We start from the raw sequence: 26634 nt of genomic DNA on the forward strand, positions 1-26634 counted from the left end.
TACTGCCTCAATTTCAGAACTTGTTATTGGCCTATTCAGGGATTCGAGTTCTACTTGGTTTAATCTTGGGAGGGCGTATATGTCCAGGAATTTATCCATTTCTTCTAGATTTTCTAGCTTATTTGCGTGGAGGTGTTTATAGTGTTCTCTCATGGTAGTTTGTATTTCTGTGGGATCAGTGGTGATCCTTTATTGTGTCTATTTGATTCTTCCCTCTTTTCTTCTTTATTAGTCTGTCTAGTGGTCTATCTATTTTGTTAATCTTTTCGAAGAACCAGCTCCTGGATTCATTGATTTTTTTTTTTTAAGAGTTTTTCATGTCTGTATCTCCTTCAGTTCTGCTCTGATCTTAGTTATTTCTTGTCTTCTGCTAGCTTTTGAATTTGTTTGCTCTTGCTTCTCTAGTTCTTTTAATTGTGATGTTGGGGTGTCGATTTTAGATCTTTCCTGCTTTCTCGTGGGCATTTAGTGCTATAAATTTCCCTCTAAACACTACTTTAGCTGTGTCCCAGAGATTGTGGTATGTTACGTCTTTGTTCTCATTGGTTTCAAATAACTTACTTATTTCTGCCCTAATTTTGTTATTTACCCAGTAGTCATTGAGGAGCAGGTTGTTCAGTTTCCATGTAGTTGTGCAGTTTTGAGTGAGTTTCTTAATCCTGAGTTCTAATTTGATTGCAGTGTGGTCTGACAGACTGTTATGATTTCCATTCTTTTGCATTTGCTGAGGAATGTTTTACTTCCAATTATGTGGTCAATTTTAGGGTAAGTGTATTGTGTTACTGAGAAGAATGTATATTCTGTTAATTTGGGGTAGGGAGTTCTATAGATGTCTTTTAGGTCCACTTGGTCCACAGCTGAGTTCAAGTCCTGAATATCCTTGTTAATTTTCTGTCTTGTTGACCTAATATTGACAGTGGGTTGTTCAAGTCTCCCACTGTTATTATGTGGAAGTCTAAGTCTCTTTGTAGGTTTCTAAGAACTTGCATTATGAATCTGGGTGCTCCTGTATTGGGTGCATATATATTTAGGATAGTTAGCTCTTCTTGTTGGATTGATCCCTTTACCATTATGTAATGCCCTTCTTTGTCTTTTTTCATCTTTCTTGATTTAAAGTCTGTTTTATCAGAGATTACGATTGCAGCCCCTTTTTTTTTTTTGCTTTCCATTAGCTTGGTAAATCTCCCTCCATCCCTTTATAGCCTTTCTGTGTCTTTGCATGTGAGATATGACTCCTGAAGACTGCACACTGATGGGTCTTGACTCTATCTAATTTGCCAGTCTGTGTCTTTCAATTGGGCTATTTGGCCCATTTACATTTAAGGTTAATATTGTTATGTGTGAATTTGATCCTGTTATTATCATGCTAGCTGGTTATTTTGCCCATTAGTTGATGCAATTTCTTCATAGTGTCAGTGGTCTTTACATTTTGGTATGTTTTTGCAGTGGCTGGTACCGGTTTTTCCTTTCCATATTTAATGCTTCCTTCAGGAGCTCTTGTAAGGCAGGCCTGGTAGTGACAAAATCCCTCAGCATTTGCTTGTCTGTAACGGATTTTATTTCTCCTTCACTTGTGAAGCTTAGTTTGACTGGATATGAAATTCTGGGTTGAAAATTCTTTTCCTTAAGAATGTTGAATGTTAGTCTACACTCTCTTCTGGCATGTAGGGTTTCTGCAGAGAGATCTACTGTTAGTCTGATGGGCTTCCCTTTGTGGGTAACCTAACCTTTCTCTCTGACTGCCCTTGACATTTTTTCCTTCATTTTAATCTTGGTGAATCTGACGATTATGTGTCCTGGGGTTGCTGTTCTCAGGGAGCATCTTTGTGATGTTCTCTATTTTTCCTGAATTTGAATGTTGGCGTGAATTGCTAGGTTGGGGAAGTTCTCCTGGATAATAATCCTGAAGTGTGTTTTCCAGCTTGGTTCCATTCTCCCTGTCAGTTTCAGGTACACCAGTCAAACTAGGTTTGGTCTTTTCACATGGTCCCATATTTTTTGGGAGACTTTGTTTCTTTTCATTCTGTTTTCTCTAATCTTATTGTCACGCTTTATTTTTATTAAGTTTATCTTCAATCTCTGATATTCTTTTTTCCACTTAATCGATTTGGCTATTGACACTTGTGTATGCTTCACTAAGTTCTCGTGCTGTGTTTTTCAGCTCCATCAGGTCATTTATGTTCTTCTGTAAACTGGTTATTCTAGTTAGCAGTTCCTGTAGCCATTTATCAGGGTTCTTAGTTCCTTGCATTGGGTCAGAACATGCTCCTTTAGCTCAGTGGAGTTTGTTTTAACCCACCTTCTGAAGCCTACTTCTTTCAGTTCGTCACACTTATTCTCCGTCCAGCTTTGTTCTCTTGCTGGTGAGGAGTTGTGGTCCTTTGGAGGAGAAAAGACATTCTGGCTTTTGGAATTTTTAGCCTTTTCGCACTGGCTTTTCCTTATCTTTGTGGATTTATCTACCTTTGGTCTTTGATGTTGGTGAACCTCAGATGGGGATTTTGCGTGATTGTCCTTTTTGTTAATGTTGATGCTATTGCTTTTTGTTTGTTAGTTTCCTTCTAACAGGCCTCTCTGCTGCAGGTCTGCTGGAGTTTGCTGGAGGTCCACTCCAGATCCTGTTTGCCTGGGTATCACCAGCGAAGGCTGCAGAACAGCAAAGATTGCTGCCTGCTCCTTCCTCTGGAAGCTTTGTCCCAGAGGGGCACCTGCCAGATGCCAGCCGGAACTCTCCTGTATGAGGTGTCTGCCAGTCCCTGCTGGGAGGTGTGTCCTAGTCAGGAGGCATGGGAGTCATGGACCCTCTTGAGGATGCTGCCTGTCCCTTAGTAGAGCTCGAGCGCTGCGCTGGGAATTCCACTGCTCTCTTCAGAGCCAGCAGGCAGGAATGTTTAAGTCTGCTGAGGCTGCACCCACAGCTGCCCCTTTCCCCAGGTGCTCTGTCCCAGGGAGATGGGAGTTTGATCTATAAGTCCCTGACTGGGGCTCCTGCCTTTCTGTCAGAGATGCCCTGCCCAGAAAGGAGTCTAGAGAGACAGTCTGGCTACAGGGCTTTGCCAAGTTGTGGTGGGCTCCGCCCAGCTCAAACTTCCAGGTGGTTTTGTTTACACTGTGAGGGGAAAACCGCCTACTGAAGCCTCAGCAAGAGCGGACGCCCCTCCCCCCACAAAGTGGAGCGTCCCAGGTCAACTTCAGACTGCTGTGCTGGCAGTGAGAATTTCAAGCCAGTGGATCTTAGCTTGCTGGGCTCCGTGGGGGTGGGATCTGTTGAGCAAGACCACTAGGTTTCCTGACTTCAGCCCCCTGACTTCAGCCCCCTTTCTAGGAGAGTAAATGGTTCTGTGTCACTGGCATTCCAGGCGCCACTGGAGTATGAAAAAAAACTCCTGCAGCTAGCTCCATGTCTGCCCAAATGGCCGCCCAGTTTTGTGCTTGAAAACCAGGGCCCTTGTGGTGTAGGCACCCCAGGGAATCTCCTGATCTGCGGGTTTTGAAGACTGTGGGAAAAGCCTAGTATCTGGGCTGGATAGCACCATCCCTCAAGGCTTCCCTTGGCTAGGGGAGGGAGTTCCCCCGCCCCTTGCACTTCCCAGGTGAGGCGATGCCCCATCCTGCTTCTGCTTGCCCTCCGTGGGCTGCACCCACTGTATAACCAGTCCCAGTGAGATGAATTGGGTACTTCAGTTGGAAATGCAGAAATCACCCATGTTCTGCATTGGTCTCACTGGGAGCTGCAGACCAGAGCTGTTCCTATTCGGCCATCTTGCCTGGGAATCTAAAAGTTTTTAAAAAGTTAAATAAAGTTTAAAAAAATCTAATAGCAAATTAAATTCCTTCAGTGTCTTTTCTAATTTTTTTTTTTTTTTTTTTTTGAGATGGAGTTTCACTTTTGTTGCTCAGGCTGGAGTGCAATGGCTCGATCTCGGCTCACCACAATGTCCGCCTCCCAGGTTCAAGCAATTCTCCTGCCTCTGCCTCCAGAGTAGCTGGGATTGCAAGCATGGGCCACCGTGCCCGGCTAGTTTTTTTTGTATTTTTAGTAGAGACGGGGTTTCTCCATGTTGGTCAGGCTGGTCTTGAACTCCCGACCTCAGGTGATCTGCCTGCCTCAGTCTCCCAAAATGCTGGGATTACAGGCATGAACCACCGCGCCCGGCCTTTCAGTGTCTTTTCACGTTTTGTTTAAAAACAAGCAAATAAGGCCAGGCGTGGTGGCTCATGTCCGTAATCCCAGCACTTTGGGAGGCCGAGGCAGGCAGATCGCCTGAGGTCAGGAGTTCGAGACCAGCCTGGCCAACATGGTGAAACCCCGTCTCTACTAAACATACTAAAATTAGCTGGGCATGGTGGTGGGCGCCTGTAATCCCAGCTACTTGGGAGGCTGAGGCCAGAGAATTGCTTGAACCTGGGAGGTTGCAGTGAGGCGAGATCACGCTATTACACTCCAACCTGGGTAACAGAGGTAAGACTCCATCTCCAAAAAAAAAAAAAAAAAAAAAGGAAAAGGAAAAAGAAAAAGTACTATTCAGTAACTGAGTTTTACCTTTTAAGCCTTTTGTCATTTACTCTCATTTCTTTTTACTTTCATTCTTGCCAGACTTTCACTCTGGGCACAAGTTTTAATTTCCCAGCTTTTTTCTATTCTGCGCTGCAAATGAGGAAGAAAGAGAATGACAGTACAGTTCCACTTTTTTATACTAAAATGTATGGTTGTATGTGTGAGAGAGACATTGCTAAGATTTTTATTTCTGGAGAAATGAGAATTGAAATTGAAAGCAAGGCCAGGTGTGGTGGCTTATGCATGTAATCCCAGAACCTTTTTTTTTTTTTTTTAAGTGACAGCAAGTTTATTAGGAAGGTAAAGCAATAAAGAATGGCTGCTCCATTGGCAGAGCAGCCAATCCCAGCACTTTGGGAGACTGAGGCCGGAGGATCGCTTGAGCCCAGGAGTTCGAGACCAGCCTGGGCAGCATAGGGCGACCCTGTCTCTACAAAAAATTTAAAAATTAGCTAGGTGTGGTAGCCTGCACTTGGGGTTACAGCTACTTGGAAGGCTGAGGTTGTAGGATTGCTTGAGCCCAAGAAATTGAGACTGTAGTGAGCCATGCTCATGCCACTGTACCCCAGCCTGGGTGACAGCAAGACCCTGTCTAAAAGAAAAAAGAAATTGAAAACAGTAAGGCACAAACCTTAAAAATGGAAATGTATGCTAGCAAGTTACTTTGATCAGAGGAGGACAGAAAATGGAAAAAAACGTTTAAAAAAAAATTTAGCCGTTGGTATAAGGAATTCTGGGAATAATAATTGAATATTTAAAATGTAAATCACATATGCAAGGAGGAATCACTAGCAAGATATTCCATGGACTTTGAGAATATATGGTTTTGAATAATCAAAAATATTTTTTCATACACCTTCTGTTTGCCAGGCATAGCTAACTTTAGACCTAGGGCCTAATTCAGTACACATGATGTTACAATCCTTAGTACATGATGTTACAATCCTTAGGATATCCAGGACTAAATCTTAAAGGGGCTTTCTTCCCATATAGACCTCATTATCTTAAGAAATTGATGTTTTACATCTGATTTTTGGGGAAAGGCAAGGTTAGTCTACAGTAGAATTTTAAAGTGGGTAAATTTGTTTATTTGCTTCTTTTTAAAAACATTTTTGACATTATGATGTATCTGTAGAAAAGTGGGTGATAGCTAATGTACAGTTTGAAGAACAGTTTTAAAGTTGACATCTTTATAACCATTATCCAGGTCAAGAAATACAACATTATCGTTCCAGAAATCCCTGTTTGTCTTCTCCAATCACAATATCTTCTTTCCTGCGTTACTACTCTGCTAGGGGTAATCAATCCCATTCTTTTGTGATAATTTTCCTGCTTCTTAAAAATTGTTTGAGCATACATGAACATACCTCTAAGTATAATTTAGTTTTGTCTGTTTTTGAAGTTATATAAATGGAATTACATTGTTTGTATTTTTTCCTCTCGCTTCTTTTACTTAATACATTTATGAAATTTGTCCATATTGTTATATGCAGCTATAGCTTGTTTATTTTCAGCTATATAGTATTGAATTTTGTTTTTTAAAAATACTGTTTATTTTGAGACAGGATTTCACTCAGTTGCCCAGGTAAAGTGCAGTGGCGTAGCCATGGCTCACTGCAGCCTCGACCTCCCCAGGCTCAGGTGATCCTCCCTCCTCAGCCTCCAGAGTAGCTAGCACCATAGGCCACCACACCTGTGTGCCACCATGCTTGGCTAATTTTTTTTTTTTTTTTTTTTTTTTTTGAGGCAGAGTCTTGCTCTGTTGCCCAGGCTGGAGTGCAGTGGCCAGATCTCAGCTCACTGCAAGCTCCGCCTCCCAGGTTTATGCCATTCTCCTGCCTCAGCCTCCCGAGTAGCTGGGACTACAGGCGCCCGCCGCCTCGCCCGGCTAGATTTTTGTATTTTTTAGTAGAGACGGGGTTTCACCGTGTTAGCCAGGATGGTCTCGATCTCCTGACCTCGTGATCCGCCCGTCTCGGCCTCCCAAAGTGCTGGGATTACAGGCTTGAGCCACCGCGCCCGGCCGTAATTTTTGTATTTTTTATAGAGACGGGGTTTTGCCATGTTACCCAGGCTGGTTTCAGACTCCTGGGCTCAAGCGATCTGCCCATCTTGGCCTCCCAGAGTGTTGGGATTACAGGCGTGAGCCACTATGTGGGGCCTATAGTATTTAATTTTATTCGTATATCACTGTTTGTTCATTTTATACCTTTTATTGATTTTTGAATGATTTCCAGTTTAGTTGCTCATATAAACAGCATTGCTCTGAACGTAAATTCACTTGCATACATGCAAAAGTTTCTGTAGGAATAAGAAGTAAAATTACTAGGAATGTTACGATGCCTGTTTTCCCAATTGGCTTTCCAGTTTTCTCTCCCCACAGTGTAAACAAGCTCTCATTAATCCATGTCTTTGCCAGCATTTAGTAGTGTCTGGCTTTCTCATTTTTGTCATTCTGCTGAGTGTTTACTATTTTTTTGTTTAATTTGTATTTCCCCGCCTGCTAATGAGGCTGTATTCCTTTTCATATGTTTATTAGGCATTTTGATTTTTGTGAAGTGTCCACTTGGGTCCTTTTGCCCATTTTCCTCTGGGCCATCTGTCTTCTCTCATTGCATTTTTTATATAGCTTTTTGCTGAAGTGCCTACTCAAGTTTGCTTACCTTTTGAAAGGAGAGACTTAAGTTCTAAAAGCAACTCTTTTTCCTTTTATTTCTGGGGTCAGCTGTCAGTGCAGTTATCCTCAGGTATTAGAAACTAACCAGATTAAACCAATGTTGGAAAATAGAGGGTATTCTTAAACAGGGTATTGGACTAGGTGACCTCCATTTAAGGTCTGCTGACACATTTGTCATTTGACTCTCAGCATGCCTCACATTAAACCAAGGGCACAGAAACTGATATATAAAACCAAAATGCCAAAAATTTTAATTTGCAGAAAGAAATGTAATCATTAAGGTAATCGAATTGAGATCACTTTATTCTTTATTTGGTTCATAATTCTCAACCAGTGGAAGGAAGTCATAAGAATCTCTGGGAGCTAAACAATTTGAACACTTGAGATAGAGTGTGGAAAAATAGATAACAGTAACTGGGAAGGGTAGGTGGAGGGGAGGGGGAAGATGAAGAGGAGTGAGTTAAAGTATACAGACATACAGGAAGCTTGAAGAAATAATTCAGTGTTTTACAGCAGAGTAGAATGCAAAAATATATTGTACTCTGGTGATGGACACCCTGAATACCTTGATTTGATTACTGCACATTATGTACATGTACAAAATTTCTCATGTATTCCACAATTCGCACACACAAGAAAGAATCTCAAGGATTTGAGTGCTTTTTAAAATAACAATCCCTTGGAGGTTCAAATATGTGGGATGCCTCCTAGTTAAAAGTCATCACCCTAGTGAATCACTGTTACTGTTGGGAGTATATTGAACCTTTTAGTTAGATTGCAGAGAAGTTGAAAAACATTGCTTTCATGTACAAGACAAGACAAGACATAATAAGGTTGTCTGTTGAGCTTGGAATCAGAGCCCAGAGGAATTAGTTAAATCATGTTAATCAGACTGTGTCATCAGATTATGATGCATTAATACATTTGTCTTCATTTTAAGACTTAATGGCTCTCTGAATCTGATATCCATGTTTATGGGATGGGGCATTTTCTTTCCATATACTAGAGTCAGAATGCCAAACTGGCCATTCTTTATAACTAGCATGCAGGTGATCCTAATTATTAACATATTCTTTTATCAGACAGTTTATTGTAATCTGGTCATATCTTCATGATGTTACAATTTGATTACCTTTGTTGGAGTCTGGTGCACATTCTTGGAAGGCAGCTTCAGCTGTTTTGTGTGTATTGGGGACTGCTACATTGTTAATTCTCTGTACTTCTGTAAACAGTTCCACACTGTGGGGATAGTATTTCTGAGATAGAGTGGTGGAATATGAGGATGGTTGGGTGGGTGGCTTCCCTGTATCTTTGGAGATTTTCTTCCACTAAACTCAAGAAGTAAGATTTTATTTCTTCATCCAGTAGTCCTTCCCCAGATTCATCCTTGATCTATTCCTTGAGGTTATAGTATGAACCACCCACTATTCAAATGTCAGTTTTTCTTAGAATGCTTTTAGTGATGAGAAGTGACTGTTTTCAGACCTTGGCAAGGTCAGTCCTACTTTGGATGTTCTCATTTCATCACACTTCTTGGCATTTGTAGATTTGGAAGAATTGGGCCTTTGGTACCTCTGATCTCTTCCTTTAGCAACTTATTGTGCATCCATATGCTTAGCTTTTGCTGGGGCGGTTTTTTTTTTTTTTTTAACCTGCCACCTAGTGGCCGAAATGTTGCTATACTATTGATAAGGTACCACTAATTTTGGCAAAATAGTAAGAGGCAAAGCACCGAAGAAGATTATGTAATCTCTCCCTTCTCCAAATCACTCTTGGTAAGAATGATCTTTAAAACATACCACTCAGATTATTAGCAACCTTGGTATAGAATGTTTTTTAAAATAATAATAATGTACTTTATATGGTGATTTATGTTATTATTTAGGCCCAAAGCTTTGATTTAATTGTTTCCTTTTAGCTTATTTTTGAGATATGCAGACTGCTAGGAAGCTGTCTCTTTTTTTTTCATTGAGCTGAATTCTTTTGGAGGATCACTGTTACTAATTGTGAAGTACTATTTTACTTTTAATTTAAAAAGATATTTTTAAATTTACAGATAAAAATTATTTAATTTTATATTCATATGTGAATTATATATAATATAAAAATTATATTTATGGTATACAACATGATGTTTTAAAATATGTCTACATTGTGGAATGGTTAAACCAAGCTAATTAACATATGCATTACCAATACTATTTTACTTTTATCCAACACTTCTTACCACTAGTAAGCCACTGAAAAACTAGTAACTGTGATAAAGAAGGTGTAAACCATACTTATTTATGACACAACAGCATATTTTTTACTTTTAATAAGTCATTCTTTTTTTTTTTTTTTTGAGACGGAGTCTCGTTCTGTTGCTCAGGCTGAAGTGCAGTGGTGTGATCTTCTTTCACTGCAACCTCTGCCTCCCGGGTTCAAGCGATTTTCTTGCCTCAGCCTCCCAAGTAGCTGGAGCTGGGATTACAGGTGTGTGCCACCACGCCTGGCTAATTTTTGTAACTTTAGTAGACATGGGGTTTCACCATGTTGGTCAGGCTGGTCTTGAACTCCTGACCTCAAGTGATCCACCCATCTTGGCCTCCCAAAGTGCTGGGATTACAGGTGTGAGCCACTGCTCTGGCCCAATAAGTCGTTCTTGAAAATTAGTTAAGAGTGCTTGATAAAGCACTTCCACTTATATCTTTTGAATTAATGTGATAACTTTTGTTGGCTTGTATTTTTTTGAGTCTTGCTTTATTGTCCAGGCTAGAGTACAATGGTGAACCTCAGCTCACTGCAGCCTCCGCCTCCTGGGCCCAAGTGGTCCTCCCACTTCAACCTCCTCAGTAGCTGGGACTACAGGCCCGCACCAACATGCCCGGCTAAGTTTTGTATTTTTTATAGAGAGAGGATTTTGCCAGTGTTGCCCAGGCTTGTCTCAAACTCCTGGGATCAAGCAGTCTGCCTGCCTCAGCCTCCCAAAGTGCTGGAATTAGGTGTATGAGTCACCATTCCTGGGCCTGTTGGCTATTTTATAATTATCTTATTTGGTAGACTCTGATCTTTTACAATTGAACTTAATTCAACTCTTTTCCAGTGTTTACAAAGATTAGACTTAGAATTAAAAGATAAATGATTTTATAGCTGACCTTGATTATTTCTGTTTTTCACTTACCTTGGCAGTAATCTGTACTTCCTATAAAACAAATATTCTTTCATAAAGTGACAATGGATATGTATTATAGAGACAGAATAAAAATTATCCATAATCCTACCACTCTGTATGTATCTTTTACATAGTTGAAATAATAATGTAATATATTACATTTTGGTGGAGGTGATACATAATTTTTTTTTTTTTTTTTTTTTTTTTTTTTTTTTTTTTTTTTTTTTTTTTTTTGAGACGGAGTCTCGCTCTGTCGCCCAGGCTGGAGTGTAGTGGCCGGATCTCGGCTCACTGCAAGCTCCGCCTCCCGGGTTTACGCCATTCTCCTGCCTCAGCCTCCCGAGTAGCTGGGACTACAGACGCTCGCCACCTCGCCCGGCTAGTTTTTTTGTATTTTTTAGTAGAGATGGGGTTTCACCGGGTTAGCCAGGATGGTCTCGATCTCCTGACCTCGTGATCCGCCCGTCTCGGTCTCCCAAAGTGCTGGGATTACAGGCTTGAGCCACCGCGCCCGGCCGGTGATACGTAATTTTAAAAATATTATAAAGTAATACTTGTTTACTGTTTGAAGTTAAGGAAATATTAGAAATTATCAAAAGACAGGAATAAAACTTACCTATAACCTTATTATCCAGAGATAACCATAGATCTTACTTGATAAAACAGTATATACAGTTTTGTATTTTGTTTCTTCCCTGTCCCCCATAATATTTATATGTCAGGGCAATTAAAATTATCATTAAAAATTTACTGTAAATGATTTTTAACGGCAACCTAATTTATTGTATGCATGTACTATTATTTACTTAATATAAATGCCTAATAATAGTGAAATGATAACCTATTCGCTTAGCTCTGTGATAAATACCTTTGTGGTTTAATATGTATTCTAGATTATATCTTTTTGTTTGTTTGTTTTTTGAGATGGAGTCTCGCTCTGTCACCCAGGCTGGAGTGCAGCCATCTCAACTCACTGCAAGCTCCGCTTCCCAGGTTCACACCATTCTCCTGCCTCAGCCTCCTGAGTAGCTGGGGCTACAGGCGCCTGCACCACACCCCGCTAATTTTTCTTTTGTATTTTTAGTAGAGATGGGGTTTCACTGTGCTAGCCAGGATAGTCTTCATCTCCTGACCTTGTGATCCACCCTCCTCGGCCTCCCAAAGTGTTGGGATTACAGGCGTGAGCCACTGCGCCTGGCTTAGATTATTTCTTTAAAGTAAATTTTCAAAAGTGGAATTAATTGGGCCAAAAGGTACAGATTTTTTTTTCCCACAAATGTAGCTAAACTGCTTTCTATCTAACAGTGTTCTACTAATTTGTATTTAGTGTAGTTTCACTCTGACACATTCATATTTTTTTCTGGATAGTTTGCAGAGGGAAAATCTTGATAAACATTCAGTTTGGTAAAGATGATGCACAGTAGTTTTCAGATTTTTTTCTTTTTTTTTGAGACAAGATTCTTGCTCTGTTACCCAGGCTGGAGTGCAGTGGCACAGTCTTGGCTCACTGCAACCTCCACCTCCCAGGCATAAGCAATTCTCCTACCTCAACCTCTGGAGTAGCTGGGATTACAGGTGCACACCACCATACCTGGCTAATTTTTTGTAGAGACAGGGTTTTGCCATGTTGCCCACGCTGGTCTGGAACTCCTGAGCTTCCGTGATCCGCCTGCTTCGGACTCCCAAAGTGCTGGGATTATAGGCCTGAGCTGTCTCACCTGGCTGGATAAATTTTTAATACATATTTTATTCTTAACATTTATACTTGCATACAAAAAACCCTAGCAACTTGTCTCAAATTTCATCATAGGATCAAAAGAAAATGTTTTATATGACTCATAAATTATCCTGAAGAACCAGATAATGATACCCTGGCTTACTGTTAATTTTCTAATCTGTTACACTATTAAACTAAGAGACAGTAACATCTTCATAGCTGAAAATTCTATTTCAGTTTTTGATTCAGTTTGAATTTACATGTTTGTATTTTTAGAACTTGTTTATTATTTTTTTGGTTAGGTGATGAATCAAGACTGGTTCTCTAAGCTATTTTAGTATAGTAAACTTTGAAATTGCTTTGGGCAAGAGAGATTATATTTATTGAGAAATTCAAATAAAATGAGGTATGTGGTCTTTTTTAATGATTAATTTTTTTATTGTGGCAAAAAGATAAAATTTATCATCTGAACCGTTTTTAAGTGTACAGCTCAGTAATGTTAAAAGCATATTTAGGTCATTATGAACAGATCTCCAGAATTTTAGCCTCCTGAAAAGATCCAGAGACCCCTGGAACTTTTCCTACTATATTTTGAAGAACCTCTATCTTAGAGAATATATTACTTCATCTGGAGAAAACAAAGACTCAAAGAGAACTCTGGAAATACAGTCTTTTAAAAAATATCATCTAAAAGATTAATAATTCTTTTTATCATCTTATCCAGTCTGTGTTCATATTTCCCCATTGTCTAATAATGTTTTCATAACTTTTTGAAATTAAGAACCAAACAAGGTTCACACACGTTACATTTGGTGGTTGATATGCCTTTCATTTATTTTTTATTTTTATTAATTTATTTTTCTGAGATGGAATCTTGCTCTGTTACCCAGGCGGGAGTGCAGTGCACGATCTCAGCTCACTGCAACCTCTGCCTCCCCAGTTCAAGTGATTCTCCTGCCTTAGCCTCCCGAGTAGCTAGGATTACAGGTGCGTGCCACCACGCCTGGCTAATTTTTTATAATTTTGGTAGAGACAGGGTTTCACCATGTTGGCCAGGCTGATCTTGAACTCCTGACCTCAGGTGACCTGCCTGCCTCGGCCTCCTAAAGTGTTGGGATTATAGGCGTGAACCACCCGGCCCAGCCTTGATATGCCTTTTAAATTTTAATCTAGGTTGTCTCTTCCTTTTCTTCCTTTATAATTTATTTGTTGAAGAAACAGGGTCATTGGTTCTACATAATTTTCCTCATTCTGGTTTTGGCTGAGTGTATCTCTGGTAAAATTTAACATGTTTTTCAGTTCTCTGTATTTCCAGTAAATTTACAGGTAGAGACAGACTTGATTAGATTTACTTTCAATTATTTTTTGGCAAGATTCCTAGTTGGTGATGTGTATTTAAATAAAAAAGATGTGTTTTGTGATGTTAAAATCAAACAGTTTAGGTTTTGTCAGCTTGATTCATCCATTATAAAATTCCCAATTAACTTTAATAATAGCATCTATTGCTAATTGTTGCCTCATTGCAGTATATTAGTAGGTGTTGTAAAAGGTGATATTCCTTCTCCAGCCTTCTAGATTTATTGGCTGAGATTCTTCAGGAATGAAGACCTCTTCTTCATATACCACTTTATTACCCTGAAAGTATTTATACAGGAAAGGCCAAAATAAAATGGGACTTTTTTTTCTTTTCACCTACACATTCCCAGAATAATTTGTGCCTTAGGAGCCTCAAAACATGACTAGAGGTTTGTTGTTGTTGTTGTTTTTAGTATTATAAACTCATGGATTTTTGCCTTCCATTCATTTTCGATGTTCAAATTGTCTGTTTGACCAGTGGCAGCTTTATTTACGTTGGCTCTTTTGTCCTTGGCACAATCCCAGTGGTCTGTAATAGTTTCCTAAAATATACAAGATGAAACTCATTTTGTATATTTTCTTCCCCAGATTTAGAATCAGAATTCTAATTCCTTTCAGTGGGAAATGGTATTTAGAGATTATAATCTGGGTGATATTTTTGTATATTCCTACAAGGTTCTCATTGTTTATAGGCGTTTTGGTGGACAGAACTAGGAAAACTTTATAGAAAGAGAAAAATAATTCATGTTTCCAGATGCTAGTTCTAACTCAGATAAAAGATGATAAGAGTTTTTACTTCATTTTAAAATTTACATTTGTATTTTTCCTCAACATGGAAAATGTGGCTCTAACAATAAGAGTATTGAATTACAAAATCTGGGGGAGGAACTATTCTATTATATTAGAAGATTGGAGGGTTACAAATACAAATGCCTAAAGGTACCAGACAGCCAAATGAATGTATCAAGCCTGTTATGAAAATCATCTGGGAATGGTGGGGGTTAATAAGCTGGAGAGCATATATCCCGTCTAAAGGAGGCATCTGTGACTTGACTCTAGCTGATTTTTGCCAAGAGGGAATATGGGCACGGTACTGCTTGGTTTTTTTCATTTTTAAAAAGAAGATGTAATCCCAGCACTTTGGGAGGCTGAGGCGGGCGGATCATGAGGTCAGGAGATCAAGACCATCCTTGCCAATACGGTGAAACCCCATCTCTACTAAAAATGCAAAAAATTAGTTGGGCATAGTGGCATGCGCCTGTAGTCCCAGCTGCTTGGGAGACTGAGGCAGGAGAATTGCTTGAACCCAGTAGGTGGAGGTTGCAGTGAGCTGAGATTGTGCCACTGCACTCCAGCCTGGGAGACAGAGCAAGACTCCCTCTCAAAAAAAGAAAAAGAAAAAGAAGATGTAAATCCAAATATTTTATGTGAAATTATTTAGCTTTTAAATACTGACAATAATACTGACAAACTAAGTCAAAGTTTTAAAAAGGCCTTTTGGACCAAACAACGATTTCTTCCATAAGGTTATTAGTTTGTAACCTCTTGTGAGAAAGATCTAAGGATTTTTCCAGACCTCAGACAATCTGAAAAATATATTGGGAAAGAGTATGAGAAAGGGAACTTAATCATCTTGGTTTTGCTAATCATGATTGCATTTATTTATCTGACTTTTCTTTTTTAGCCTTAAAAAATTAAAATAGCCCTATAATTAATTTTGCTTTTCTTTTTGCATATTCAAAATAGGAACTTACAACGTCTCAGAAAAATGGTGGGAATGTTCTTCAGATGATGTATGAGAAACCTGAACGATGGTCATTTACCTTCCAAACATATGCCTGTCTCAGTCGAATAAGAGCTCAGCTTGCCTCTCTCAATGGCAAGCTCAAAGATGCAGAGAAACCTGTATTACTTTTTGAACGATCTGTGTATAGTGACAGGTATGTATAAATGGCTTATACGTGGCCATTTGAAGTTTTTATCTTAGAACTGGACTTTTTCTTTTTCTTTTCTTTTCTTTTCTTTCTTTTTTTTTTTTTTTTTTTAATGTTTCCTGGGATTTAGTAATATGAATGGCTGAGTTGGGGATTTAAGATGGAAAATGATATTTAAATCCCTCAGCAGTCTGGTACTAATGGCATTAGGGAAGTTATTGCATTTATTAATCCCCAGCTTCCATAGAAACTGTTGGGAATATGGTGGTGCCCATCTCATTTAAATTTGCAGAGAAGTTGTTTTTCCCTCTAACCCTTTTAAAATTCTCATCTGCTCTGGTTAAATCTGGATCTGTATCCTAGACTCTTACCTGGAGCAAGTAGATAAAAGTCTCTAAGGGGCCTTAGAATTGCCCTACTTATGCTAGGATTCTTTTGACCTCCAAAGTTAGCTCAGAACAGAGGTTCTCAGACTTTTTGATCTCAGGACCCTTTTCAGTTCTTAATAACTATCGAGGCATCCAAAGAGCTTGTCCTGTTGATACTTGCGTTACTAGAAATTGAGATGCACAAAAATGATTTAAAACTAGCAATAATAAATTCATTACATATTAATATAAATACACTTCACAAAAAGTTATATTTTCTAAAATAAAAAGTAGCTAGAAAAGTATCATTGCTTTACATTTTTGCAGATATCTTTAATGCCTCACTTATTAAAAGAGCTGGATTTTTATTTATGCTTCTGTATTTAATCTGTTATGATATGTTTGTTTGTTTGAAGTATATTGGTATATGAAGTAATCTGGCCTCTCACAGAACCCCTTAGAATATCTTGGGGACTCCTGGGGTCCTCACTCCATATTTTGAGAACCATTGGCCAAAAACATGATGGAAAGACTCCTGTCTTTTTCTGCTTTCCATGGCACTATGTGCCACTGGATTTAGGAGAATGTTTCATGTTCGTGTTTTCTTTTTTATTTCTTTGTTTTTTTTTTTTTTTTTGAAATGATACATGTGTTGATGAAGACTCTCTTTTAGGTATATTTTTGCATCTAATTTGTATGAATCTGAATGCATGAATGAAACAGAGTGGACAATTTATCAAGACTGGCATGACTGGATGAATAACCAATTTGGCCAAAGCCTTGAATTGGATGGAATCATTTATCTTCGAGCCACTCCAGAGGTAAAACCCAATAAAAATGTATTGCATTGAAAATTTAAATAAATATTTAGAACTCTTTTTAGTGGTATGTAATCAGGGCAATTTAGTTTAACTCCAGCCTCCCAACCTCCCACTCCCGACCTCTAAATTAGAAACTTGTAACTGTGTAGATAGGAGCATTCTTTTTTCTCAGCAAATTGGAATCCTAGCCTGGGCAAGTTGCTTTTTTAGGCTCTTTGTGCTTCCTCAATCCTTTTTTATTTTACTCATTATTTCTTCCCAACATTTGCAGACTCTTCTCATTCATCACAGTTAAAGTAATGAATGTGGTCAAGCAACTCCTAGAATATAGGCTTCCTGAGGCGGGACCTTGGGTATTTTGATTACTGTTGAATTTCCAGTGCCTAGAACACCCAGTGGTAGGCACTGTTGGAGCATATAGTAGGAGTTCAGTAAATATTTATTGAATGAATGGCGATGCTGATGGAGGTCCATTTCAAGAAATCTTTTATTATGGTTGTTTGTGCCTTGGAAATGAGTCGATAATGGCAGCTGTAGTTGGGAAAAGACTTAGAGGACCCTTGCCATTTTCCATTAAGGGAGCTCACTTGAAAAGGTGCTTTTTGGCTGGGCGCGGTGGCTCAAACCTGTAATCCCAGCACTTTGGGAGGCCGAGACGGGCGGATCACGAGGTCAGGAGATCGAGACCGTCCTGGCTAACACGGTGAAACCCCGTCTCTACTAAAAAAAAAAAAATACAAAAAACTAGCTGGGCGAGGTGGCGGGCGCCTGTAGTCCCAGCTACTCGGGAGGCTGAGGCAGGAGAATGGCGTAAACCCGGGAGGCGGAGCTTGCAGTGAGCTGAGATGGGGCCACTGCACTCTAGCCCGGGCGACAGAGCGAGACTCTGTCTCAAAAAAAAAAAAAAAAAAAAAAAAGGGTGCTTTTTGTGATAGGTTATAACATAAGTATTCTATTTACATATGATGTTATATAATGAATACAGGAAGACCAAATAGATGCCTTTCATAAAACTAACCTAAATATTAAGATCTTACATTTAATCAGAAGCTTTCTGGTTTTGGTGCTTGCATTTCTATTGTTTCTGTTTTTTAATTCTCATTTTTTCCTTAAGTCACAGGGTAGGCACTGATGAATGTAAATGTCATAACTTCTGGCCTAAAATTAGAATACTGTGTTGTTGTCAAAGCTGGGTTTTCAAAGAAATTAGGTTTCTGATTCCAACGGATGATTTTGTTCTCCATTAAGTAAAGATTTTGTTCTTCATTAAGTAAGCAAGGATTTAGCAATTCTTTAGCAATTTCAAAAGTTAATTTTGAAATTCACTTTTATTTTTGAAATTTTTTTTGTTCTTAATTACAAAAATAGTAAATAAAAATGTGAAAAAGAGCATAAGGAATACTAATAATTTCATTTTGTTTGAAACATTTATAGTCACTATTAAGCTAGAATTTAGCAATTTTAATAATTTTGAAATTCTTTTATTTTTGAAAAGGTTTCTTAAACTTATGAAAATAGTACAAACACCAAAAAACAAAGAATACTAATAATTTCATTTTAATACTGATAATTTCATCAGTATTGTTTCTGATATCTTTTGATGAAAGGATTAATTGTTGAAAAGAGAATTTAGAGTTTGAAACACAGTTTGTATGCTGCGATGGTCTTATGCATGTCATTTAGGTTGGAGGCTTTTATTTCTTGGAATGCATGAAGACTTTCTCAGGGTCTATAAGCCCCCACAAATTATACAGAATTTTTTATGTATGTGTGCTTTTGGGGGAACATAATCTAGAGCTGCACTGTCCAATGTGGCTATTTAAATTTAGGGTTATTAAAATTTAGAAATTTAGTTCCTTGGTCATCACACTAGCCATATTTCAAGTGCTTAAAAACCACAGGTAGCTAGTGGCTACCTTATTTGATAATGCAGATATAGGACAGGCATAAAACATTCCAAAGTTGTTTTGGTTGTGCTGGTATAGAGTTTTCATCACATTAAGAACCACTGCCTTTAGTGGTTTTATATGAACTGAACATAGATATTTTATAGTCAAGTTTGGTTAACAGCAAAGTAAGATTATGTTTATAGATTGGCATACCTTTTAGCTGTTGTCTCTGAACATTTTAAGTAGATGTTTAGTTTTTTTCTCCTTTTTATCAAACTCAGTGTATTTCATGTGTGGATACCAAAAATTTATAGACTTATTTTAACTTATTTTTGAAAGTACCACTTGGCTTAGAGCCACCAAGTGGCTGAAAAGCTCATGGAAGGAAAAATGAATTATTTCAACTTTTAAGAAGTAATAAGTAGAGATTTTGGCTAGCATGAGTAGAGAGACACAGAAAAGAAAATTTTGATGGCAGCAGACAAGAATAATTGTTCACTGCCTTTTTCTTCCATCTCTTATTACTTGCTTTTAGAAATGCTTACATAGAATATATTTACGGGGAAGAAATGAAGAGCAAGGCATTCCTCTTGAATATTTAGAGAAGCTTCATTATAAACACGAAAGCTGGCTCCTGCATAGGACACTGAAGTAAGACTTCTTTATTTTTATTTACTATTCATTTTAAATACCTTTGTTAAATTTTAATCTAAAATTTGGAAGATATGACTAGCAACATGTAAAATTTTCAGTCATTTTGCTTATTGGTATCTTTCAGAATTAGGTATAGATTTTGATTCTGTTGATTGCAATGAGATCCTATTTCCTTAAAGTTTTTATAACTAGTATCCCTTGGTGGTATTGATAGTATAATATATGAAATTTCACTTTAAGTGATAAAGTAGGAAATATATCTGTACATTATTTAGGTACTCTTTCAGAAAGAATTTTGACTTGGGACATTGTATAGCATGGTTGTTGAGAGGATAGACTTTGTTATTAGTCAGATCTTGGCTCAAGTCCAGTCTTACTTATTGGTGTGTGACCTTGGATAGCCTCTGAGCTTCAGAATGACAATTCTGAACTTTAGTTTTCTCATCTTTAAAATGCAGAAATTCCTCCTTTATTATCTGTTTTTCGATTTTGAAGAGAATCATATGTTACAGTACCCAGCTTTATATATTTGTACCCGAGTTTTTTGGCTCCATGTGGTAAATCTAAATGAGAAAGAAGGGGCTGCCAGATGAAGTATTGCAAAGTAACTTTAGTGTAAATGATTGACAACATTTTGATTTTCCGAGGACATACGAATGAATTTTTAATGTTTCTCTCTCTTTTTTTTTTTACATTTCTGATTATTTTATTAATCTCTCTTTTTAAACAGAACCGACTTCGATTATCTTCAAGAGGTGCCTATCTTAATATTGGATGTTAATGAAGACTTTAAAGACAAACATGAAAATCTGGTTGAAAAGGTAGATTTAGACAGACTACAAACAAATATTTGTTTTTTCTAAAAAAGTGTACTGGCTTGTGAGAAAACAATTTTCTAACAGAAAAGGTTCCATAAAGTTACATTAAGAAACAGTTAAGAGCTTTAGAAGATTTTGGACTGTTTAGATTCCTGTCCTGACTAAATTCTAGCTTTGTGGCCTGAGTTAAAATAAGGATCCTTTGGAATCTCAGAATCTGACAGATGTTTTAGAAAAACGTTAAATAATAAAAATAAAAGAAGGATTGTTTTTTAATCCTTCAGTGCCTCTATCTGTAGGATAGGGATAATTATAATAACAAAAGTTCTTTCTCACCCCCTTTTTCTCTGCTTTGTCCCCATTTCTTCCTCTCTTCCCTACACCACCAATCTTTAGATACTTTAATAATAAACTGCTTGTGAAGTTAAATTTATCTTTTTCAACTAAATTCAATATGGAGGATATTTAAAGTTGTAGGATATGGATCTCATCCATTTTTACGTTGGCTAAAGTCTTGAGATTGAGGGTTTTAGTTTTCAGTTTCATTTGGGATCATGTCAAGCATTAATTGACATTGCTTAATCATTGAGTCATTGTCTTAATCACAGTGCATTTATCGCCCAAATCACTGGGAGTTGACCATATTCTGTTAAGTGAGTGGTGCCCCTTGATAAAGGGACTGGGCGAGAATTTATTGATGAAGATTTGAGAGAGAATAGTAAGGGAATTTGTATAACAAATATCCCTATACCCATGTTGATAACTCAGTGATTAAGCTATAAAGAAGAAACCACAATTTGGTTTAGTTTTGAGAGAAATTTGATTTTTCCTTTCTTTTGTGACATAATGTCTAGTGTTTAATAGAGACTTGACATTCATAAGGGATATAATAAGGATTTTGAAAATCTTTACTTTTTATGTAACTACCGTAGCGTATACATGTAGTTGTTTTTCCCATGATATGAACTAAAGCTTATCTGGAAAATTCCAGTGACCTCTTCATACTATTAATGATGTTAAAAATATAGGATAAATTAACTTATAATACTATGAAATGAAATTAAGTCAGCATTAAGTATTAACAGCCAACCATCAATTTAACTGACTTTGTAAATCACTTTTTAATTTTATCTAACACTTCTTTGTTTTGACTAAGAATCATTTTACATTATTATATTTACTTTTATTAATAATGTTAGGAGTTGACTTTCTTTTTAAGGTATTTTTACAAGGCAATAATCTTTGTCTCTTGAGAATTATTGAGTAGCCTAGAATATGTGGAGAACAAGCATATTCTTACATTATGGTCAATTGGCTAGGTTCATTGACTCCTTATATGATTTTCCCCACACACTGACATTGCAGAGTATGATTCACATATGTGCTTCAGAAACATGACAAATCTACTACATGTTTGATCTTCAGAGTTGCTTGAACTATTGTGCTTATTAATGTTATCAGTGTTAAAGCTGCATATGTCAATGGTCTATGATATTAAATAAAGAGATTATAAAATTGGTGTTACAGCATTTTAGAACTGTATCTAAAATTGATAGATGCAGTGGCTCACACCTGTAATCCCAGCACTTTGGGAGGCTGAGGTGGGAAGACTACTTGAGCCCAGGAGTTCCTGACCAGCCTGGGCAACATAGTGAGACCTCATCTCTATAAAAAAACAAACAAAAACTAGCCAGATATGATGGTGTGCACCTAGCCAGGAGTTCAAGGCTGCAGTGAGCTTTGATTGCATCACTGTACTCAGCCTGGGCGACAGAGCGATAAATAACTCCTAAAATGACCTTTTAGGTCATTCATCTTTTACTACTGAAGTATTTAACAATATTTCTTTCTTTCTTTTTTTTTTTTTGAGACAGTCTTGCTGCATTGCCTGGGCTGGAGTGCAGTGGCACAATCTTGGCTCACTGCCATCTCCTTCTCCCAGGTTTAACCAATTCTGCCTCAGACTCCCAAGTAGGTGGGATATCAAGTGCACACTCCATGCCTAACTAATTTTTGTGTTTTTAGTAGAGATGGGGGGTTTCACCATGTTGGCCAGTCTGGTCTGAAACTCCTGACCTTAAGTGATCCACCCACCTCGGCCTCCCAAAGCACTGGGATTACAGGCATGAGCCACTGGGCCCGGCCTTAACAATATTTCTTTGGAAAGTAAATGCAATGGCATTGTGATAGTTACTTATACGGCTGGGGTCTTCAACTATTATATATTTTTAAATGAAGAGGAATATCAGATACCTCAAATTAGTCAAGGAATTATACTGATTTTTTTTTTTCTTCCTTTCCTCAGGTCAAAGAATTTTTGAGTACTTTGTGATCTTGCTGAAAACTACAGGCAGCCAAATGGTTTCAGATACTTCAGCTTTGTGTATCTTCGTAGCTTCATATTAATACAAGTTTCTTTAGAAAACCCAAGTTTTTAACCATTTTTGTTCTAAGGAAAAAAAAAGATTTTTAAACGAATCTTATGTGAAACTTTTTGACCAGTTTTCTTGTCTTTTCTTCTTTTCTTCTTTTTTTTTTTTTTTTAAGACATTTAAAGACAAAGACATTATTTCTCATAGCAGGAAGTGTAGAGGTAGATGGTTCCAGAATCAGTATAGTGGCTAAACTACATTAGAAAAGATCCAGCTTCCGTCTTTCCCCTCTTTTGTCTTCCTCAGCAGGTTGGCTTTTTCCCCTGGTGCCTCTCACCTCATTGGTGACCAGTTTCTTAACTGAAAGCTTTAATGTTACATAGTAAATGGTAGTGTGTCCTGTGTAAATTAGTATACCTATTAAAAGTTGCAAAGTAGAATTAAAGGAATTCCTAGAATAAGGATTCTAAAGTTTTATTTTAAATGATTATCTTCTTAACAGTTTAGTCCTACCTCTTACTTCCTGCCTCAGTCTGCTTTCTCTACTGTCTGGATTAATTAGGCAGCCTGCTATAAAGTTAAAGTCACACATTTCTATTTTGCAAACTTTGTGATTACTCTTTGCTTTGTACTTTGCTTTGCTTTGTAGGCTTCTGCTTTAAGTTTTTCTCTTTTTCAGACAAATTACTGATAAAAATGATATTGCTCTATATGTAATATATCCTGAAAGCATTATTTTTTGTTGAATAGAAAATAAAATTAATGAAGCCAGAGGCTAGAAAGCATCCATTAGTTAATGAGACACAACTACTTATCTCTAAACCATCTATGTGAATATTTGTAAAAATAATGCATGGATTCATCTTAGTTCTGTATATAAATATATTTTCTTTCTAGTTTGTTTAGTTAAGGTATGCAATGTTTTTCCTGTGTATTAAACCTTTCCATTTTGCATTTTAGAAAATTTTATGTATTTTAAAATAAGGGGAAGAGTAACTTTCATTTTGAAACTATTATTTTTCTTTCCAAAGTGTCATTTTTGTTTTTGGTTTCTTATTCGAAGATGATAATTTAGTGGATTAACCAGTCCAGATGCACTGATCTTTGCAAAGGGGACTTAATTTCAAATCTGTAATTACCATACATAAACTGTCTCATTATACATACACATTTTTTTTGGTTTGTTTTAGTTTGGTATAAATGAATTCGTTTACTTAATTAAATATTTCTTAACTATAAACCTCATGAACTACAGTGGAGCTACACTCATTGAAATGTAATTTCAATTCTAAAAAGATGTAACAATCTTTTTAGAGTTAAAATTTATTCTACTTTTAAATAAAAAATTATGAATATTAAAGGTGAAAATTATATAAATTACTTTGATTCCATTTTAAGTGGGGACATATTTCAGTAATTTTTAGTAACCTTTAAAAATGTATAATGACTTTTAAAATTTGTAGAATTGAAAAGATGCTAATAAAAATTTATTATTTATTTGTCATGACTCAAAAATTGTCTCAGTGTGGTGGTCATAAGAGAATTGAGCCTAATGGTGGTCTGGATTATCTCTTGGATCTATTACCTATATCATGTCTTCCATTAGAATTTATATATTGTTCCTTATAGTTTGCTCTCCTAGAAAGGTAATTAATAATACAAGACTTATTTTTCTCATCCAGAATTTTCTCTTCTGCTATGCCTAAAACTTTATACTGAACCACTGAGAACTTATGTCTGTCGTATTTTAAAGAACAGAGTTGTAAAATGTTTCTAAAATAGAGATATAGATGTTATTACCTTAGAAAAATGCTAGATACATTGCAACATTAAGGTGTATATAAATTCTGGTAAATAATAACTTTCTTCATTTTTCATTTGACTAACTTACCTCTTTTTTTTTTTTTAAGAGACAGGGCCTTGTTCTGTTGCCTAGGCCGGAGTATAGTGGTGCGATTATAGTTTACTGTAATCTTAGACTCCTGGGCTCAAGCAGTACTGCCTCAGCTCCTTATGTACCTGGGACTACAGGGCTTTCACCACCATGATGGCTAATTTTTTAAAATTAGTTTTTGTATAGATGGGATATTGTTGTCCAGTCTGGTCTCAAACTCCTGGGCTCAAGTGATCATCCTGCCTCGGCCTCCCAAAGTGCTGGGATTACAGGCATGAGCCACTGTGCCCTGCAGTAAAAGCTTTTTTTGAAATAGCTTTAGACTCATAAAAAGTTTTAAGAATATTACAGAGTTCCTGTTTACCTGTCACTCAGTTATTTCCCAAAGATAACACTTTATTTAACAATAATATTTTAAGGCCGGGAGCGGTGGCTCAAGCCTGTAATCCCAGCACTTTGGGAGGCCGAGACGGGCGGATCACTAGGTTAGGAGATCGAGACCATCCTGGCTAACACGGTGAAACCCCGTCCCTACTAAAAAATACAAAAAAAAATAGCCGGGCGAGGTGGCAGGCGCCTGTAGTCCCAGCTACTCCGGAGGCTGAGGCAGGAGAATGACGTAAACCCGGGAGGCGGAGCTTGCAGTGAGCTGAGATCCGGCCACTGCACTCCAGCCTGGGTGACACAGCCAGACTCCGTCTCAAAAAAAAAAAAAAAAAAACCACAATAATATTTTATGAAAACAATTAACTTTGGTGTACTACTCTTAACTACAGACCTAACTTGTATTTTACCAGTTTTATGTCTTATTTTAATTCATAAACTTTAAAACATCTTTATTTTTTAAGAGCAGTTTTAGGTTCATAGCAAAATTGAGCAGAAAGTAAAACATCTCATATACTCACTGTTCCTCCTTTGCCCCCCGGAGCCATCCCTACTATCGGCATTTCCCTCTGTACTTGGTACATTTGTTGCAATTAATGAACCTACATGAACATATTACCCAAAGTCCATGTTTTACATTAGGGTTCATTCTTGGTGTTATACATTCTGTGGGTTTAGACAAACTTATGATATTTATCTGCCATTGTCTTTACTGCCCTAAAAATCCCCTGTTCTGCCTGTTCATCCCCATCATCGCTGCCAAGTAATCATTTTACTATATTCATAGTTTTGCATTTTTTAGAATGTCACATGCTTGGAATCATACAGTATGTAGCTTTTTCATATTGGCTTCATTCACTTTTCACTTAGTAATACATATTTAAGTTTCCTCCATGTCTTTTCATGGCTTGATTGCTCATATATTTTTAGTGCTGAATAATATTCCATCATCTGATGTAAAACAGTTTACCCACAAACCTAGTGGAGGATGTTTTGATTGTTCCAAGGTTTTGGCAATTATGAATAAAGCTATAAACATCCATGTGCAGGTTTTTGTGTAGACTAAGTTTTCAACTTCTTTGGGTAAATTTCAAGGAGAGCGTTGTAGGATTGCATGGTAAGAATATATTCAATTTTATAAGAAATGGCCAAATGGTATTTGAAAGTGGGTATGTGCCATTTTGTATTCCCACCAGCAATGAAAGTACCCATTGTTTCTCACCCACTTCAGCATTTGGTGGTGTTACTGTTTTGGAGTTTGGTCACTCTTGTAGATCTGTAGTGGTATCTTGTTTTACTTTTGATTCCCTAATGATATGATGTTGAACATCTTTTCACATACTTGCCATCTGTTTATCTTCTTTGGCAAGGTTCTGTTTGTGTTTTGGGGCTCATTTTCTTGTTGTTGAGTTATGAGTTCTTTGTATGTTTTGAATGACAGTCCTTTTTCGAGTCTCTTGGAAGTATTTTTTCCCAGTCTGTGACTTGTCTTACTCCATTGGCATTGTCTTTCATAGAGCACAAGTGTTTTATTTTAATGAAGTCCAGTTTTATCAGTTATTTCCTTCATGGATAGTGCCTTTGATGTTGTAGCTAAAAAGTCATTGTTCTGCCCAAGTTCATCTAGTTATCTTCTAGGAATTTTATAGTTTTGCATTTTAAATTTAGGTCTATTATCTATTTTGAGTTAATTTTTTATGAAGGGTGTAAGATCTGTGTCTAGGTTTATTTCTTTGCATGTAGATGTCTACAAAGATTGTTGACCATTCTACAGTCTTTGTTGAAAAGATTGTCTTTTCTCTGTTGTATTACTTTTAGTCCTTTGTTGAGTATCAGTTGACTATATTTATGTAGGTCTATTTCTGAGCTTTCTATTCCGTTCCATTGGCCTATTTAGTGTTCTTTTGCCAATACCACACTGTCTTGATTATGTAGCTTTATAATAAATCTTGAAGTCAGGTAGAGTCAGTCCTCCAACTTCGTTCTTCTTTAACATTGAGTTGGCCATTCTGAGACCTCTGCCTTTCCATATAAACCT

General features: G+C 37.3%; 1 protein-coding gene across 1 annotated transcript in view; it reads left to right on the forward strand.

The window, feature by feature from the left end:
- DCK (deoxycytidine kinase) overlaps positions 1 to 23833 on the forward strand; it is a 32046-nt gene extending 8213 nt beyond the window's left edge. Inside the window, exons 3-7 of the mRNA XM_007998832.3 lie at positions 15209 to 15402; positions 16438 to 16585; positions 19010 to 19125; positions 19859 to 19949; positions 22252 to 23833. Coding sequence (XP_007997023.3) covers positions 15209 to 15402; positions 16438 to 16585; positions 19010 to 19125; positions 19859 to 19949; positions 22252 to 22278 — 576 coding nt within the window. The 3' untranslated portion in view covers positions 22279 to 23833. The remainder of the gene's footprint in view (positions 1 to 15208; positions 15403 to 16437; positions 16586 to 19009; positions 19126 to 19858; positions 19950 to 22251) is intronic.
- The last annotated feature ends 2801 nt before the right edge of the window (positions 23834 to 26634 follow it).

Source organism: Chlorocebus sabaeus, chromosome 7, assembly GCF_047675955.1.
Source record: "Chlorocebus sabaeus isolate Y175 chromosome 7, mChlSab1.0.hap1, whole genome shotgun sequence".
Lineage (NCBI taxonomy): Eukaryota > Metazoa > Chordata > Mammalia > Primates > Cercopithecidae > Chlorocebus > Chlorocebus sabaeus.